Here is a 19,784-nt window from a genome sequence, read left to right on the forward strand (position 1 = left end):
GAATTACACTCAACAGGAAAATAAAAGATTAATAAATTATGTTGCAGCAATTCTTTGAAGTTGTCATTATAATTGACCATTATAGAAATTGTTGGACAACATACAAAAGTCAAATGAAACAAATCAGATGCTCAAATGACATATGCACTGATTTTAACTCTGTTAAATAACATATATGAGCAGGCAAACAAGAACAAGAAGTATTATGCAAAATTTAAAATTACATTTTATGTCATTACGAATAATTCTACTGAGTTTTACCATCTTTTAGACATCAAAACATTTGAAGCTTAATATTAAAATGTTAATCTCTTTGCCTGGAATTTCATAATTTATTTCAATATCCACAGCATTAAATAACTAGAAGTTTCATTTATGACTTTTTTGTTTGTGTTTTTGTTTTGTCCGCGTGTTTTTCCCTAGGAGTGGAAACTCATCCACGCCAATCTTTTCTACTGGACATGGACCGTTTGTACAACTAAACACAGCACCTAATGGCAGTTTAATATTAACACCAAGGTGGGTCTCAAAATGTGTTCTTTGACTAGTTGTACATGGACAGGAAAGAAGGTGGATTTTGAAGTTAGTCAGATTTTAATACCGCCATATATGCCACATAATCTTGAAAGTTGTTATTTAATTTTTTTGTTATTCAGGTAATCTCAAACAGTATCTAATCGATCCTATCCGATAGCATTGCCTAATCCTCATATACATATGGTAAGTTACAGGGTCAAATGAAGTATTACAGTGTAATTAGAGAGCACACTGATAGAGATTCAATAAGTTTTACTTCCACATTCTTTTTATCCATACTCTTGGATTTATAAACAAGTAAACCCCATAGAAAGAAATGGTGAGAGTTGGAATAAATAGGTCCAATGTTGATCAGACTAAAAAGAGTGACACAATTAGTTATCAAAAGAGAAGAAAGGGACAAAAAAATCATGGTATTCTTTTCTCTAGCAAATAGAATATGGTTATTAAGTGAAAGAGTACAGACTTTAAGTTGTGCCTGCATTTTCTCCTTTGCTCTTTACAATTAGATTCACTTTTACAGCTTTTACTGATGTTTTAATAAGCAGCATCCTTCCTGTATTCAAAGATCTGCTTTAGCTTAGATTATGTCATTTCTGCTGATAGAGAATTAATGATAACTTCGGTTGGAATTGGCTTCTGAATTTTACAGTTCCATTAAAGGCCAGCTTGGATGGGAAGAAAGTAACTTCAAGAAGAAGCTGTAACAACAGACAAGGATTTAAGATATCTTTGCTGGTGCATTAGCTTGAAGTTTTTTGTTGAATACACTTAATGGTGAAAAGTGAAATTGTATAATTACTCAGCTCTTCATGAAAAGTTGCCATTTCCGTGAGCTCAACCAATAAAACAGATTGTTAAAGGAGTATTCTTAGTACCAAAGTACTTTGCAGTAGAATATTTTATATGAATATTTGCAGGGCCTTGACTGATTTTATTAGCCTCATCGAGGGTGAAGCAAAGAACCTGCAAGTGAGAAAGTGGCCTACTAGATTTCCTTTCTATAAAGCATGTCTAAATTTGCATCACCATTATAGATCTTGAACAGTGTGTATGCTGAGAATGTCTCTTATTTATATTTTATAGACATTTAAGAATCAGTTAGAGAAAAAGGAAAAAGTACAGAATATTTTATATTAATTATATGCATATTTAAAATAAGAACTAGTTTATTCCATGCTTATCAACAAAATGCCTGTATCATACATTGATGTCTTTATTGCATGTATGTTCATGTTATTTGAAAGAGACACCATTTACACACAAAGATACTTGAAACTTTCATCACATCAATAATCCAGAACGTTCTTAGTCTCTTCCTTAATTAGCCACGTTATACTGGGTTGACAGGAAATTAGACATATATGCACTTAGTATGTATGTATGTATGTATGTATTGCAGAAATTCATTTATTGCCCCATGAAATCTGGTGTTTTTGAAAACACCCTTTCACTAGTGGTTATAATAAAAAAATTAGGAAAGGAAGAGGATATCAAAGAAAATGATTCTTCCAACTATGAAGATGGACTTAGATCCCCATTTTTTCTACTATTATGAGGCATATGCATGACTAGACTACTATTTTCCCACCACTGAGAGAAGGCCATTCAACATGGTACCAGCAATTGACCTGATATAACTGGAAATGTACAATTCATGCTGCTGCCAGTATTGGGTTTCCCTTTCCTCCAATTCTTTGTCTAGTATTCCTAGATAACAAAAAAAAAATTTGACAATATATGTTGATTGACAATGTGTTATAAGCATGGTGCTAGTACAGGATATAGAGTGCTTATCAACAGTTTATTGAATGCCTGTCCTGTGACAGATGCTGTGGCAGAAACATTGCAATGTTACAGAGGTTATTTCTAGTCTCTTTGACTTAAGTAGCATGGCTCCACTGTAAGGATGAGGAGAAAAGCCTGGTGTTGATAAGTGACTTGGACTCGTTCACAAAGCTGGAGGCAACATGAGATTCTAACCCAGGTTTATCTGGCTTCAAAGTCCTCCACTTTCCATTCTACTCTGCTACCTCTCAACTCTCCAAGGCAGCATATCACTTTAAATAACAGTTCTGGAAAGGAAAAAGAAAGAAAAAAGGCCACTTGTTGGGCATATATAGGGAGAGAAATCAGTTCATTTTGTCAACACAGTAGATAAAAACCCAACCATTTGTATCCCAATATTGTCCCACTGGGCTGAAAGCAAGACACAGGATCATGGCACTGACTTTTTTCCCATACAGGGGGCTGACCTAATTCTGACTCCAGGACCAAAGGCCAGGAAAGTTACTCTATTTTTCTCTAATCTCTATAACGTACCTGGACAAATGTACTCACTGCTCACTCTGACCAGAGGTGAAGCAACTTACTGCTGTATACTGAGACCCTACATGTGTGTTTGTGTATGAAAATTTTGATTAACCAAAACACTTGAAGAATGAGGTGTTAAGCTCAGTTTAATTCTCTGGTAACCATTAAGTTAACCAAAAACTTTTCTGTGCTTGCTGAAAAGAAATTCATCCATTTTTTACAGACCACAGAGTCTTAAACTTGTTTAACACCTAAAAATGATGAACCATTTTGAATATGAGTTTTCATTGATGGATATTGTAGATGTAGAAAGTTTGAATGAAACTTGACAGTATGCTGGGGCACATCCTAAAAATGACTTCTCTCCTAACCATGGGTGGATAACAGAAGAAGTGTTAACTGAGACTTGTTCTTTGGGTAATTATGAATGCATATTGATATATCTATATCTAGATAGATATACTTACATGCACATTGCTTATTAATAAAATGCATAGTTACTTATATTTCAATTGGCTATGTCTGCTCTCGGGGATTTGTCAGACAACATGAATGCATGTAATGTCAAGCAATCCTTATCATGTATGTTCCAGACACACTGAATTGTTTTATTGTACTTAATGATCTCATATGCATCTTGGGTCATGTTTTGTGTTTTTTGACTTGTTCTTCCCTAAACTTTCAAGCACCGAAAAAACATGCACAATAGGTGTTGTTAAATATGTAAATAGAAACCGTTAAAATTATATGTGTGTATGTGTGTGTTTTAATGCAAACGACAGCTACAGTAGCTGCCATCAGGGAAAGGTGTGGGCAAGTACTTTAATTCCTTGTGTTATACTGATCTCTAGTGGTTAGTAAGTATAACACATTAAAAATTTTTTCTTTGTTTTAATTTTTCTTTAGAATTCTTGGCTTTGAAAAAAGTTGGTATCCAAATATTTAAATGGGTACTGAGTTTTTAATTATTTATGCCTGCCCTTTATTTTATATTTACATGTCTGCCTCCCTTGAAAGCAGGACTCATGATTCATTCATCCTTGAATTCCCTGAATAAAGTAAACAGACTCACACACAGTTTGGGGCCCTGAATAGTTGTCTCGATAGCAATACTGAAGCATATTCTGTATTATAGAACGGTGAAATCCAAGGTTGGTTCACAGAAACTAACAGTAGCTACCGTTCATCAAGTATTCATTGTGTGTAACGCACAATAATAATTCCATTGCAAATATTTATTTACATCTCACAAAACTCCAATAAAGTACTATTGCCCCTGTTTTATGGATGTTAAAACTGAGTCTTGGGGATATTGAGCAACTTATCCAAAATCACATGAGGAGTAAGCAGTAGAGTTAAAGATACGAACTCAGCTTTATTTGACTTTGAGGATTTTCTGCTGTGCATTTTACGTATGACACATTTAAAAGTCCATTTTACTAAAGAGAAAAAATAGGACAACTTACACTATGTTTTGCTTTAAATTTTGTGTGCACCATTTTTGAAATACAGTTGTTCTTCTATTACAGTAAAGAGTGCTTAGAGGATTCACTGATTCTGTTACAATGTAACCATAAATGTAAGTAAATATTTCCTCCTGTTCTCCTTCAAGCCTTCAGTTTAAAATTCTGTTTATTTTTCTTAATTTATTGATACACCCAAAAGGATGTGCACAAAATTTCATTAATAGTAGATAACACAGACAGAGGTGGCAGAATTTTAAAAAGGCATTTAAGAAGTAAGGTATTATACTTCACAAATTTCCATGTCCTTTGAAATCTTGAAAAAGATTATTTTTTATGAGTCAATTTTAAGTTTCCCCGTGATATGTGAAAATTTTAAAAATGTACACTTAATACTTATGGGAATACTGTAGTGAAGCCTTGAAATTACACCATCCTGAGCTTCTCTGTGTAATAATACCTCCATCATTCAAGCTCCTGAGATTTACTCCAATGGCAACAATGAAAACTGTCAACATGCCTGCGTACAGTTTTCTCCAATATCACCCTGTATGTCACTTTGAAACTTGAGTCTTCTCAGCCTGTTGTTGTGATCTACAGGGAGTGTCAATTGCAGCACATCAGTAAGGAATCTCCATACATTATGAAGACTGTCTTTTGGTTTTACTGAAGATGGTGGCAGAAGCAGTGGCATCAGTGTTTCCTATTCAGTCATCACAATCATTCTGTTTAGAGTCATTATGTCACCTAAAGTTATTTTGCAGTGATCCACTCAATTTTCATGACCAGAGGAAATCCACCAAAATTAACTAGAAGCTCTTTCTTCAATTATCTTAATAGCGTGTGGAAAAAAACTGGTGGCTCAAGAAATTAGCCCAAAGATCGTTGGAGGAAGCAATTCCCGAGAAGGAGCCTGGCCTTGGATCGTTGCTCTGTATTATAACGACCAGCTGCTCTGTGGGGCTTCTCTGGTCAGCAGAGACTGGCTGGTGTCGGCCGCCCACTGCGTGTATGGGTGAGTGTGATATCACAGCTGGCCCCTCCACAACGAGGTGACCCCAGCAGACACTGTGCATCCCATTTCAGGCAGCCTCCCCAAACCCTCCCAGCAGGGAAATGTTCCTGATGTTTATAACATTATAAACTTTCCAATCATTTTCCCATTAAACTCATGTATAAAAATAGAGAAAGTATAATTAAAATTTACTCTTCATTAGACCCTTGGATCAAGTATTATGGTTCATACATACATAAAAATTGAAATTTCCACCTATTTACAAGGTAAGCATTTTTTAAGGTATAAAATTAGTTTTCACTATATAAATTGTGCTGGTTATCAGCCAATTAGGACAATATTTATTGTCAGCAAAGTGTCAGTGTCAAAAAAAGCATGCATAGATAGCCTTCAAGTTACAAATTAAAAGGTGTGCCCTTTGAAATTCATGTGTAAGCACGTTGCTCTGAATTAGCATAAAAATGTTTCCTTACTTCTCAAGTCAGATCTATTTTGATGCTAACTGTAACTAAACCTTAGAACTAACAGCAACCATGTCGAATTCTTTTTTTGATATGACAAAATACATGCTGAATTTTAGAATTTATCTTCTCCCTCTAGAGCAGCCATTCTAGACCCTCTCAATGGATGTAGCTCTGTACATACAAATATGAACTCATAAGGATAGCTCTAATTCAAATAATATACCATAGGGTACATCCTAGTCTTTTTTCCTTCTATATTTGTAGCTCTTATCTTATTTGTGCTGTCCACAAAATATCTATGGATTTGCTCAAGCTTAGAATGGAAAAGTAGTTTGAAAATTGTGAACCCATACCACTGTGTAAAGCAAACCTACCAACTGGAGTTTGATGCTTCTTTTCATTTTTTCCCACTGATATATAGCAAAAAAAAATGCATAATCTTAAGTATCTAACTTGATGAGTTTTGAAAATGCATCAGCCTGTATAACCCACACTCCTATCAAGACATAAAACATTTCTATCACCTGGAAATTCCTCTCATACCCCTTCCCAGTCATCACCATCCCTGAAGTGGACCCCAGAAGGGACCACTATTCAGTCTCCATGGTGGGTGGGCTGGTCATTTATAGATTTCCAGTCTGGATCACATCTATTGAATAGACATATATCAATGATGAAATTACCCATAGAGAAGCCTCTTGCCAATCTTCCATTCCTTAACTTGCTCTTCAGAGAAGACCAAATGCACCATATGGATTACCTCATTTCTTATTAAAATGATTTATTGAAATAGGTGTTAACATTTCTGAAGTAGATGATTTCATAATGAGGTGTTTGGGGGTATGGCAAGAAATATAGACTACTATTTATACTCTATTTAGTGCTAACTTAATTTAACTGCACTAATAAAACTCTGAAAACCAACTTTTTAATCAGTATTGACTATAAAATAGCATCACCTAATTAACTGATAGTGAAATTACAATTTAAAATTTGGATTCTTTTTAATGCCTCAAACATACTAAATAGGTCTAGGATACAGAATCTACCCAAATATAATATTTTAAAAATTATTTCATTTCTACTTAAACCTACTCTAAAAAATAAACATCATGGGTTTAGTTAATTTCTCTATTTATCTACCTATTTTTATGGCTTTAGGAGATCAGCTAATAATAAATTGTCTTCTTCAGGTTGCAGAAATACTATAATACTTTTTCACGATTATAGTAATTTTTACAGATCAAAAAAGGAAGAACATTTTCCTAGGCGAGTAGAGATTTCAAGATTAGATTAGTGACTTATTGGTTTTTGGTTATAGCATAGATCTTGACTCCTTTTCCAATGAATTTCAAGCTTGAGTTGCTATTCATATTTTTTATATATATATAAATTTATTTATTTATTTTTGGCTGTGTTGGGTCTTCATTTCTGTGCAAGGGCTTTCTCCAGTTGTGGAGAGAGGAGGCCACTCTTTCTCGCGGTGCGCGGGCCTCTCACTGTCACGGCCTCTCCCTTTGCGGAGCACAGGCTCCAGATGCACAGGCTCAGTAGTTGTGGCTCACGGGCTTTGTTGCTCCGCGGCATGTGGGATCTTCCCAGACCAGGGCTCGAACCCGTGTCCCCTGCATTGGCAGGCAGATTCTCAAACACTGCGCCACCAGGGAAGCCCTGCTATTCATATTTTTGATAATTAAAATTTTCTTACTGCTTCACTAGAACCTTTTAATTTTTGCCTTTCTCATAGGTTTTACCAATTTGCAACCTGGTGTCATCTCCTTAAAATTATGCATTCTTCAAGTCACCCACGGCCCATATTATATAACCCATTTCCTTGACATTATTCTGTTAACACTATTTTTAATAACACACTTCTTGTTAGCAGGTATCTTATTATAATTATTAGTCTACCCAGAAGTTTTATTTCCTAGAAGTTCCAGCATCAGATCTCTGAAGCTAGTTGTACTTTGAGAACTAATTCATCATCTTGGATCACATTACTGTGCCCTCTTTTTCCTTATTTATTTCATGTAACTACTTGTGCTGATATGGCTTTATTTACAACTCCCCTCTCTTTACCTGGCTGTTATGTGTGACCACTGGTTGTGCTCAATTTTTCTGGCTCCTGGATTGCTTCTTGTTTTTCATATATCTATTCAGTCATTGAGCACTTATCTTGTGCCAAGCATTGTTCTAAGTTTTGGAGATAATAGTGCTCTACGGTCGAACAAAGTCTTTGCCCTAATAATGCTTATATTATAGTCTAAGGCAGGAAAACAGAAACCTTGAGAAGCCCAACTACCACAGTTGATCAGGAAGTGACTGGCAGTGGGGTAGGAACAAGATTGGAGATGTAGGCAAGACCAGATCCTAAACCCTGGTGAGGATTCAGTTGGCCATGGTAAATGGGAAGTGAGACAATTTAGAAGGCAGAAGAGTGACATTATCTAATTAGGCATCTGTGTGGTGATTAGACTGCTGAGAGGAGCAAGGATAAAATTGGGGGGACCAGTTAAAAAGAAACAATGGTGGCCCTAAGATTATGGCTGAGGAAGCTGGACAAATGTCTGGATCTCATTAGTAAGTTCAGATACTTAGAGCTATCTAAACTCACTAGTGATCACAGATAGATAAGGAGAAGAACCAAGGATTTGGGTCTGAGCAACAGGATGAGTGTTGATATCATTTATTGAGATGAGGAAAATGGGAAGAAACAAGACTAGAAAGGGAATAAAAGTTCTGATTTCTATATATTAAACTTGAGACTTCTTACCAGAGTCCAAGTGGTATTTACTGGCCACTTGGCACATAGGTACGCGAATCTAAAGTTCAGAGGAGAAGTCAAGATTTAAAACACAAATTTGGAAGTTTTCAGCATATTTCTGGTATTTAAAGTCATGGTATTGGATGAGATCATCTATGGAATTACTGTTAATGAAGAAGAGAAGAAGGTGGAAGGCAGAATTGTAGAGTATTCTAAATATTTAGATTTTTGAGAAGAAAAGAGCTGGGAAAGAAAAACTAAGGAAAATCAAAGAGTGAAATGAAACGACAATCACAAGTGCGTGGATAGTCCTGGCAGGGAGTCAAGTGAAGAAAGGAGCTCAAAGGTGATTCCTTAAATTTCTAGAAATAATCCACCATGTCAAATAATACTGAGGATTATTTGGCTTACTCCTGGTTCCCTGTACTTACTTCTCTTTTATTACACTTAAACAAATAAATGCGTACCTTTATTTTAAAAACATGCTTCTACTTAATGAAATAAAAATACTCATATGTATGACAATCTTGTCCCTACTCAAAATAAAGACTAATAATTGAACACATCCTCCCTGTCCACCCTCCTTTCACAATACAACTGCCTTTTACACACTTCGCTTTTACTTTTTATTTTTTTTAATATTTTTTATTAGTTTCTGCTTTATAACAAAGTGAATCAGTCATACATATACATCTGTTCCCACATCCCTTCCCTCATGCATCTCCCTCCCTCCCACCCTCCCCATCCCACCCCTCCAGGCGGTCACAAAGCACCGAGCTGATCTCCCTGTGCTCTGCGGCTGCTTCCCACTATTTATCTACCTTACGTTTGGTAGTGTATATATGTCCATGCCTCTCTTTCGCTTTGTCACAGCTTACCCTTCCCCCTCCCCATATCCTCAAGTCCATTCTCAAGTAGATCTGTGTCGTTATTCCCGTTTTACCCCTAGGTTCTTCATGACATTTTTTTTTAATTCCGTATATATGTGTTAGCATATGGTATTTGTCTTTCTCTTTCTGACTTACTTCACTCTGTATGACAGACTCTAGGTCTATCCATCTCATTACAAATAGCTCAGTTTCGTTTCTTTTTATGGCTGAGTAATATTCCATTGTATATATGTGCCACATCTTCTTTATCCATTCATCCGATGATGGACACTTAGGTTGTTTCCAGCTCTGGGCTATTGTGAATAGAGCTGCAATGCACATTTTGGCACATGTCTCTTTTTGAATTATGGTTTTCTCAGGGTATATGCCCAGTAGTGGGATTGCTGGGTCATATGGTAGCTCTATTTTTAGTTTTTTAAGGAAACTCCATACTGTTCTCCATAGTGGCTGTACCAATTCACATTCCCACCAGCAGTGCAAGAGGGCTCCCTTTTCTCCACACCCTCTCCAGCATTTATTGTTTCTAGATTTCTTGATGATGGCCATTCTGACTGGTGTGAGATGATATCTCATTGTAGTTTTGATTTGCATTTCTCTAATGATTAATGATGTTGAGCATTCTTTCATGTGTTTGTTGTCAGTCTGTGTATCTTCTTTGGAGAAATGCCTATTTAAGTCTTCTGCCCATTTTTGGATTGGGTTGTTTGTTTTTCTGCTATTGAGCTGCATGAGCTGTTTATAAATTTTGGAGATTAATCCTTTGTCAGTTGCTTCATTTGCAAATATTTTCTCCCATTCTGAGGGTTGTCTTTTGGTCTTGTTTATGGTTTCCTTTGCTGTGCAAAAGCTTTGAAGTTTCATTAGGTCCCATGTGTTTATCTGTGTTTTTATTTCCATTTCTCTAGGAGGTGGGTCCAAAAGGTTCTTGCTGTGATTTATGTCATAGAGTGTTCTACCTATGTTTTCCTCTAAGAGTTTGATAGTTTCTGGCCTTATATTTAAGTCTTTAATCCATTTTGAGCTTATTTTTGTGTATGGTGTTAGGGAATGATCTAATCTCAAACTTTTACATGTCCCTGTCCAGTTTTCCCAGCACCACTTATTGAAGAGGCTGCCCTTTCTCCACTGTACATTCCTGCCTCCTTTATCAAAGATAAGTTGGCCATATGTGCGTGGGTTTATCTCTGGGCTTTCTATCCTGATCCACTAATCTATCTTTCTATTTTTATGCCAGTACCACACTGTCTTAATTACTGTAGCTTTGTAGTATAGTCTGAAGTCAGGGAGCCTGATTCCTCCAGCTCCGTTTTTCGTTCTCAAGATTGCTTTGGCTATTCGGGGCCTTTTGTTTTTCCAAACAAATTTTGAAATTTTTGTTCTAGTTCTGTGAAAAATGCCAGTGGTAGTTTGCTAGGGATTGCATTGAATCTGTAGATTGCTTTGGGTAGTAGAGTCATTTTCACAATATTGATTCTTCCAATCCAGGAGCATGGTATCTCTCTCCATCTATTTGTATCATCTTTAATTTCTTTCATCAGTGTCTTATAATTTTCTGCATACAGGTCTTTTGTCTCCTTAGGTAGGTTTATTCCTAGATATTTTATTCTTTTTGTTGCGATGGTAAATGGGAGTGTTTTCTTGATTTCATTTTCGGATTTTTCATCATTAGTGTACAGGAATGCCAGAGATTTCTGTACATTAATTTTGTATCCTGCTACTTTACCAAATTCATTGATTAGCTCTAGTAGTTTTTCGGTAGCATCTTTAGGATTCTCTATGTGTAGTATCATGTCATCTGCAAACAGTGACAGCTTTACTTCTTCTTTTCCAATTTGGATTCCTTTTATTTCCTTTTCTTCTCTGATTGCTGTGGCTAAAACTTCCAAAACTATGTGGAATAAGAGTGGTGAGAGTGGGCAGCCTTGTCTTGTTCCTGCTCTTAGTGGAAATGGTTTCAGTTTTTCACCATTGAGGACAATGTTGGCTGTGGGTTTGTCATATATGGCCTTTATTATGTTGAGGAAAGTTCCCTCTATGCCTACTTTCTGCAGGGTTTTTATCATAAATGGGTGTTGAATTTTGTCGAAAGCTTTCTCTGCATCTATTGAGATGATCATATGGTTTTTCTCCTTCAACTTGTTAATATGGTGTATCACATTGATTGATTTGCATATATTGAAGAATCCTTGCATTCCTGGAATAAACCCCACATGATCATGGTGTATGATCCTTTTAATATGCTGTTGGAGTCTGTTTGCTAGTATTTTGTTGAGGATTTTTGCATCTATGTTCATCAGTGATATTGGCCTGTAGTTTTCTTTCTTTGTGACATCCTTGCCTGGTTTTGGTATCAAGGTGATGGGGGCCTCGTAGAATGAGTTTGGGAGTGTTCCTTCCTCTGATATTGTTTGGAAGAGTTTGAGAAGGATGGGTGTTAGCTCTTCTCTAAATGTTTGATAGAATTCGCCTGTGAAGCCATCTGGTCCTGGGCTTTTGTTTGATGGAAGATTTTTAATCACAGTTTCAATTTCAGTGCTTGTGATAGGTCTATTCATATTTTCTATTTCTTCCTGAGTCAGCCTTGGCAGGTTGTGCATTTCTAACAATTTTTCCAACTCTTCCAGGTTGTCCATTTTATGGGCATAGAGTTGCTTATAGTAATCTCTCATGATCTTTTGTATTTCTGCAGTGTCAGTTGTTACTTCTCCTTTTTCATTTCTAATTCTATTGATTTGAGTCTTCTCCCTTCTTTTCTTGATGAGTCTGGCTAATGGTTTATCAATTTTGTTTATCTTCTCAAAGAACCAGCTTTTAGTTTTATTGATCTTTGCTATCGTTTCCTTCATTTCTTTTTCATTTATTTCTGATCTGATTTTTATGATTTCTTTCCTTCTGCTAACTTTGGGATGTTTTTGTTCTTCTTTCTCTAATTGCTTTAGGTGCAAGGTTAGGTTGTTTATTCGAGATGTTTCCTGTTTCTTAAGGTGGGATTGTATTGCTATAAACTTCCCCCTTAGAACTGCTTTTGCTGCATCCCATAGGTTTTGGGTCGTCGTGTCTCCATTGTCATTTGTTTCTAGGTATTTTTTAATTTCCTCTTTGATTTCTTCAGTGATCACTTCGTTATTAAGTAGTGTATTGTTTAGCCTCCATGTGTTTGTAATTTTTACAGCTCTTTTCCTGTAATTGATATCTAGTCTCATAGCATTGTGGTCGGAAAAGATACTTGATACAATTTCAATTTTCTTAAATTTACCAAGGTTTGATTTGTGACCCAAGATGTGATCTATCCTGGAGAATGTTCCATGAGCACTTGAGAAAAATGTCTATTCTGTTGTTTTTGGATGGAATGTCCTATAAATATCAATTAAGTCCATCTTGTTTAATGTATCATTTAAAGCTTGTGTTTCCTTATTTATTTTCATTTTGTAAGATCTGTCCATTGGTGAAAGTGGGGTGTTAAAGTCCCCTACTATGACTGTGTTACTGTCGATTTCTCCTTTTATGGCTGTTAGTATTTGCCTTATGTATTGAGGTGCTCCTATGTTGGGTGCATAAATATTTACAATTGTTATATCTTCTTCTTGGATCGATCCCTTGATCATTATGTAGTGTCCTTCTTTGTCTCTTCTAGTAGTCTTTATTTTAAAGTCTATTTTGTCATATATGAGAATTGCTACTCCAGCTTTCTTTTGGTTTCCATTTGCATGGAATATCTTTTTCCATCCCCTTACTTTCAGTCTGTATGTGTCTCTAGGTCTGAAGTGGGTCTCTTGTAGACAGCATATATATGGGTCTTGTTTTTGTATCCATTCAGCCACTCTGTGTCTTTTGGTGGGAGCATTTAGTCCATTTACATTTAAGGTAATTATAGATATGTATGTTCCTATTCCCATTTTCTTAATTGTTTTGGGTTCGTTATTGTAGATCTTTTCCTTCGTTGTTTTTCTTGCCTAGAGAAGTTCCTTTAGCATTTGTTGTAAAGCTGGTTTGGTGGTACTGAACTCTCTCAGCTTTTGCTTGTCTGTAAAGGTTTTAATTTCTCCATCAAATCTGAATGAGATCCTTGCTGGGTAGAGTAATCTTGGTTGCCGGTTTTTCTCTTTCATCACTTTAATTATGTCCTGCCACTCCCTTCTGACTTGTAGAGTTTCTGCTGAGAGATCAGCTGTTATCCTGATAGGGATTCCCTTGTGTGTTATTTGTTGTTTTTGCCTTGCTGCTTTTAATATGATTTCTTTGTGTTTAATTTTTGACAGTCTGATTAATATGTGTCTTGGCGTATTTCTCCTTGGATTTATTCTGTATGGGACTCTCTTTGCCTCCTGGACTTGATTAACTATTTCCTTTCCCATATTAGGGAAGTTTTCAACTATAATCTCTTCAGATATTTTCTCAGTCCCTTTCTTTTTCTCTTCTTCTTCTGGAACCCCTATAATTCGGATGTTGGTGCGTTTAATGTTGTCCCAGAGGTCTCTGAGACTGTCCTCTGTTCTTTTCATTCTTTTTTCTTTATTTTGCTCTGCAGCAGTTATTTCCACTATTTTATCTTCCACCTCACTTATCCGTTCTTCTGCCTCAGTTATTCTGCTATTGATCCCATCTAGAGTATTTTTTATTTCATTTATTGTGTTTTTAATCGATGCTTGATTCATCTTTAGTTCTTCTAGGTCCTTGTTAACTGTTTCTTGCATTTTGTCTATTCTATTTCCAAGATTTTGGATCTGGGAAATAGAATCTTGGATCATCTTTACCATCATTATTCTGAATTCTTTTTCAAGTAGACTGCCTATTACCTCTTCATTTGTTAGGTCTGGTGGGTTTTTATCTTGCTCCTTCTCCTGCTGTGTGTTTTTCTGTCTTCTCATTTTGCTTATGTTACTGTGTTTGGGGTCTCCTTTTTGCAGGCTGCAGGTTCGTAGTTCCCGTTGTTTTTGGTGTCTGTCCCCAGTGGCTAAGGTTGGTTTAGTGGGTTGTGTAGGCTTCCTGGTGGAGGGGACTAGTGCCTGTGTTCTGGTGGTTGAGGCTGGATCTTGTCTTTCTGGTGGGCAGGTCCACGTCTGGTGGTGTGTTTTGGGGTGTCTGCGGACTTTTTATGATTTTAGGCCACCTCTCTACTAATGGGTGGCATTGTGTTCCTGTCTTGCTAGTTGTTTGGCATAGGGTGTCCAGCACTGTAGCTTGCTGGTCTTTGAGTGAAGCTGGGTGCTGGTGTTGAGATGGAGATCTCTGGAAGATTTTCGCCGTTTGATATTATGTGGAGCTGGGAGGTCTCTTGTGGACCAGTGTCCTGAAGTTGGCTCTCCCACCTCAGAGGCACAGCACTGACTCCTGGCTCCTCAATTTGGGATGATTTGTTGTCTATTCATGTATTCCACAGATGCAGGGTACATCAAGTTGATTGTGGAGCTTTAATCCGCTGCTTCTGAGGCTGCTGGGAGAGGTTTCCCTTTCTCTTTGTTCTCACAGCTCCTGGGTCTCAGCTTTGGATTTGGCCCCGCCTCTGCGTGTAGGTCGCCGGAGGGCGTCTGTTCTTCGCTCAGACACGACAGGGTTATAGGAGCAGCCGCTTCGGGGACTCCCGCCCACTCAGGCCAGGCGGGAGGGAGGGGCACGGAGTGCGGGGCGAGCCTGCAGCGGCAGAGGTCGGCGTGACGTTGCACCAGCCCGAGGCGCGCCGTGCGTTCTCCCAGGGAGGCCGCCCCTGGATCCCGTGACCCCGGCAGTGGCGGGCTGCACAGGCTCCCGGAAGGGCGGTGTGGACAGTGACCTGCGCTCGCACACAGGCCCCTTGGCGTTGGCAGCAGCAGCCCCAGCGTCCCACGCCCGCCACTGGTCTCCGCGCCCTCAGTCGCGACTCGCGCCCGTCCGTGGAGCCCCTCCAAGCAGCGCCCTTAATCCCCTCTCCTCGCGCACCAGGAAACCAAGAGGGAAGAAAAAGTCTCTTGCCTCCTCGGCAGCTCCAGAGTTCCCCCGGACTCCCCGCCGGCCAGCTGCGGCACACCAGCCCCCCTCAGGCTGAGTTCCCGCCGCCAGCCCCAGTTCTCTCCCTGCGCTCCGACCGCAGCCCGAGCCTCAGCCTCCAGCGCCGCCCGCCCCCCACCTTTTTTTTTTTAATGAGTCTGGCTAATGGTGTATCAATTATGTTTATGTTCTCAAAGAACCAGCTTTTGTTTTTATGGATGTTTGCTATTGTTTCCTTCATTTCTTTTTCATTTATTTCTGATCTGATCTTTATGATTTCTTCCCTTCTGCTAAATTTGGGGGGGTTTTTGTTCTCTCTCTAATTGCTTCAGGTGTAAGGTTAGTTTTTTTATTTGAGATTTTTCTTGTTTCTTGTGGTAAGATTATATTGCCATAAACTTCCTTCTTAGAACTGCTTTTGCTGCATCCCATCGGGTTGGGGTAGTTGTGTTTTCACTGTCATTTGTTTCTAGGTATTTTTTGATTTCCTCTTTTATTTCTTCAGTGATCTCTTAGTTATTTAGTCACATATTGTTTAGCCTCCATGTGTTTGTATTTTTTACAATTTTTTCCTGTAATTGATATCTAGTCTCATAGTGTTATAGTCAGAAAAGACACTTGATACATTTTCACTTTTCTTAAATTTACCAAGGCTTGATAATCTCTTCAAATATTTTCTCAGGTCCTTTCTCTCTCTCTTCTCCTTCTGGGACTCCTATAATTCAAAGGTTGGTGTGTCTCTGAGACTGTCCTTAATTCTTTTCATTCTTTTTTCTTTATTCTGCTCTGTGGCAGTTATTTCCAATATTCTATCTTCCAGGTCACTTACCCGTTCTTTTGCATGAGTTATTCTGCTATTGATTCCTTCTAGAGTATTTTTAATTTCATTTATTGTGTTGTTCATCATTGTTTGTTTGCTCTTTATTTCTTCTAAGTCTTTGTTAAATGTTTCTTGTATTTTTTCCAAGATTTGGATCATCTTTCCTATCATTAGTCTGCATTCTTTTTCAGGTAGACTGTCTATTTCCTCTTCACTTTTTTCGTCTGGAGGTTTTTTACCTTGCTCCTTCATCTGCTGCATATATCTCTGTGTTTTCATTTTGTTTACTGTGTTTGGGATCTACTTTTCACAGGCTGCAGGTTTGTAGTTCCTGTTATTTTTGGTGTCTGCCCACTATAGATGAGGTTGGTTCAGTGTCTTGTGTAGGCTTCCTGGTGGAGAGGGACTCATGCCTGTGTTCTGGGGCTGGGGCTGGATTTTGTCCTTCTGTTGGGCAGGGCCATGTCCGGTGGTGTGTTTTGGGGTGTCTGTAGACTTAGTATGACATTAGGCAGCTTCTCTGCTAATGGGTGGGGTTGTGTTCTTCTCTTATTAGTTGTTTGTCATAGGGCGTCCAGCACTGGAGTTTGCTGGCCGTTAGGTGGAGCTGGGTTTTAGTGCTGAGATGGAGATCTCTGGGAGAGCTCTCACTGATTAATATTATGTGGGGATATGGGGTCTCTTTTGGTCCAATATCCTGGCCTCAGTTCTCCCACCTCAGAGGCTCAGGCCTGACAGTAGGCTGGAGCACCAAGACCCTGTCAGCTGCATGGCTCAGAAGGAAAAGAGGAACAAAAAAAACAAACAGACAGAACCTCAAAACAAATGGTAAAAGCAAAACTAAACAGACGAAGTCACACAAAGAAACATACACACACACAGTCATAAAAAGAAAGAAAGAAACAAAACACAACAACAACAACAAAAAACAGACAGAACTCAAGGACAAATGGTAAAGCAAACCTAAATAGACAGAATCACACAAAGAAACATGCACACATGCAGTGATAAAAACAAACAAACAAAAATACGAACAGACAGGACCATAGGACAAATGGTAAAAGCAAATCTAAACAGACAAAATCACACAAAGAAACATAGACAAACACTCACAAAATGAAATAAAAAAGGAAGAGAGCAACCAAACCAATAAACAAATCCACCAATGATAACAAGCACTAAAAGCTAAACTAAGTTAAATATAAGACCAAAAACAAATCAGACACAGAAAGCAAACCCCAAGTCTGCAGTTGCTCCCAAAGTCCACCACCTCAATTTTGGGAACATTTGTTGTCTATTCAGATATTCCTCAGATACAGAGTTTATCAAATTGATTGCAGTGATTTAATCTGCTGCTCCTGAGGCTGCACAGAGAAATTTCCCTTTCTCTTCTTTGTTCGCACAGCTCCTGGGGTTCAGCATTTGTTTTGACCCCAACTCTTCATGTAGGCCACCCTCAGGCCTATGTTCCCTGCCCAGACAGGAGGGGCTTAAAGCAGCAGCCGAATAGGTGGTCTTGCTCATTCAGGCCAGGGAGAGGGAGGGGTACAGTAGTCATAATTGGAATGCCGGGCGAGCCTGAGGTGGCAGAGGCCGGCCTGACGTTGCCCCAGCCTGAGGCGTGCCATGTGTTCTCCCGGGAAAGTTGCTACTGGATCATGGGACACTGGCATTGGTGGGCTGCACAGGCTCCCAGGGTGGTGTGGGTAGTGACCTGTGCTTGCACACAGGATTCTTGGTTGCAGCAGCAACAGCATTAGTGGTCTGTGCCCGTCTGTGGGCACAGATGATAGCCGCAGCTCACGCCCATCTCTGGAGCTCACTTAGGCAGTGCTCTGCCTTCTGTGAGCACACAGAACAGAAATTCCCTCGCCTTGTGCACCCTGAAACAACTGTCTCTTGCCTCTCCAGCAGGTCCAGACTTTTCCCCAGGCTCCCTCCCTGTTAGCCGTGGTGCAGTAGCCCCCTTTAGGCTGGCTTCACACAGCCAACCCCAGTCCTCCCCCTGTGGTCTGACCTCCAAAGCCCGAGCCTCAGCTCCCAGCCCCTACCTGCGCCAGCGGGTGAGCAGACAAGCATCTCAGGCTGGTGAGTGCTGGTCAGCACCTATCCTCTCTACCCTACCATTTTAAACTGTTAGCACCCAGTTTGTTCTAATTGTAAAATCCATAGAACTGTGTTAAAGGTGAAATGAGATGATGCAAAGTGTTTGGCACTACACTTGGCACAAAACAGCTTCTCCATAAATGGGAGTCATTTTACTGCTATAAAGCACTTAGCAAGTTTCCTCAGATTTTAAGGCAGTGCGGTTATCAGCAGGTGCTTACTGGATGCTTGGGCATTCATTGGCTTTACTGAAGACTGCTACTTGATCAAACATAATCCTTTAGGAAATATAACAATGTAAGGTATAGATAGATAAAAAGATAAACAGATGGACTTGAAATAACTTCATGCTCTTTATATATTTATATATTTGTAAGTGACTTGTATTTTAACATTTGAAATACCATGTTAAACTAAGCATTTGAAACTCTTGAGAATTAAATCACTAGCTCTGCTCTAATTGCAGTTACTGATTTTTCTTTTTCTCTCACTGTTGTGGCCTCTCCCATTGTGGAGCACAGGCTCCAGATGCACAGGCTCAGTGGCCATGGCTCACAGGCCCAGCCGCTCCACGGCATGTGGGATCTTCCCGGACTGGGGCACGAACCCGCATCCCCTGCATCAGCAGGCAGACTCTCAACCACTGCGCCACCAGGGAAGCCTGCAGTTATTGAATTTTGACTTCATTGTGAATATGGCTCAGTTGGCTTAATTCCAACTGCTCACTGGTAATTTCTTGGCATGAAGATATTGCAGGCCAGTAGCACATTTAGGAGTCCCTGTACACTTTCAGATTCTAATATACTCTCCAATTTAATCTGCCTATAACACAAATGTTACCTTTTACCAGTACATTATCAATGGTCAACATTGTGTATGAAAAATTTTTCAAGTTCATTATGTGTGGAAATTACTCAAGCTCATATATTAGCTTATAAACATCATAATAGGTTTTACTGTTTATGTGAACTCTGTGTGAATTCAGTGACCTTCTAAACAGGAGATGCTGCTGAACCTCCTTCCATTGTTACCATAGCTACTGTGGTTGCTAAGGGAAACCCTGGACAAAGATGCAGTCTCCACACTGGAATATGATCTAAAGCAGCGTTTCTCAAACCTGGCTATGCATTACCATCAACATGGAGATTTAACTGAAAAATGAATTTTTAAAATTCCCCTCTCCATCCCAGACTCATTAAACCAGAGATGGAGAAGGGGGAGCAGGTAACAGTGTTATTTAAAAGCATTCCAGGTGATTCTAATGGGAAACGGAAGTTGAAAACCACAAGCTAGAACCAGAGATTAAGAGATGACTTAAGAGAAGTTATAGACCTTAGCACAAATTAACGCCTCCTCTATGATCTGATCAGAAAAAATTGAAATTAAGGAAATATTTTTAAAGAAGAATTCTTCAAAGAAATTCAAGAATATTTGAGGATGGGAACACA

General features: G+C 38.7%; 1 protein-coding gene across 2 annotated transcripts in view; it reads left to right on the forward strand.

Moving 5' to 3' along the window:
• TMPRSS15 (transmembrane serine protease 15) overlaps nt 1-19,784 on the forward strand; it is a gene marked incomplete at both ends in the record, with an annotated part of 140,544 nt that overhangs the window by 111,379 nt on the left and 9,381 nt on the right. For both annotated transcript variants that reach the window (XM_081234212.1, XM_081234213.1), the window contains 3 exons: nt 424-519; nt 4,380-4,429; nt 5,154-5,328. In XM_081234212.1, the coding sequence (XP_081090338.1) occupies nt 424-519; nt 4,380-4,429; nt 5,154-5,328 (321 nt within the window). The remainder of the gene's footprint in view (nt 1-423; nt 520-4,379; nt 4,430-5,153; nt 5,329-19,784) is intronic.

Source organism: Mesoplodon bidens, assembly GCF_964165515.1.
Source record: "Mesoplodon bidens genome assembly, chromosome: 5".
Classification (NCBI taxonomy): Eukaryota; Metazoa; Chordata; class Mammalia; order Artiodactyla; family Ziphiidae; genus Mesoplodon; species Mesoplodon bidens.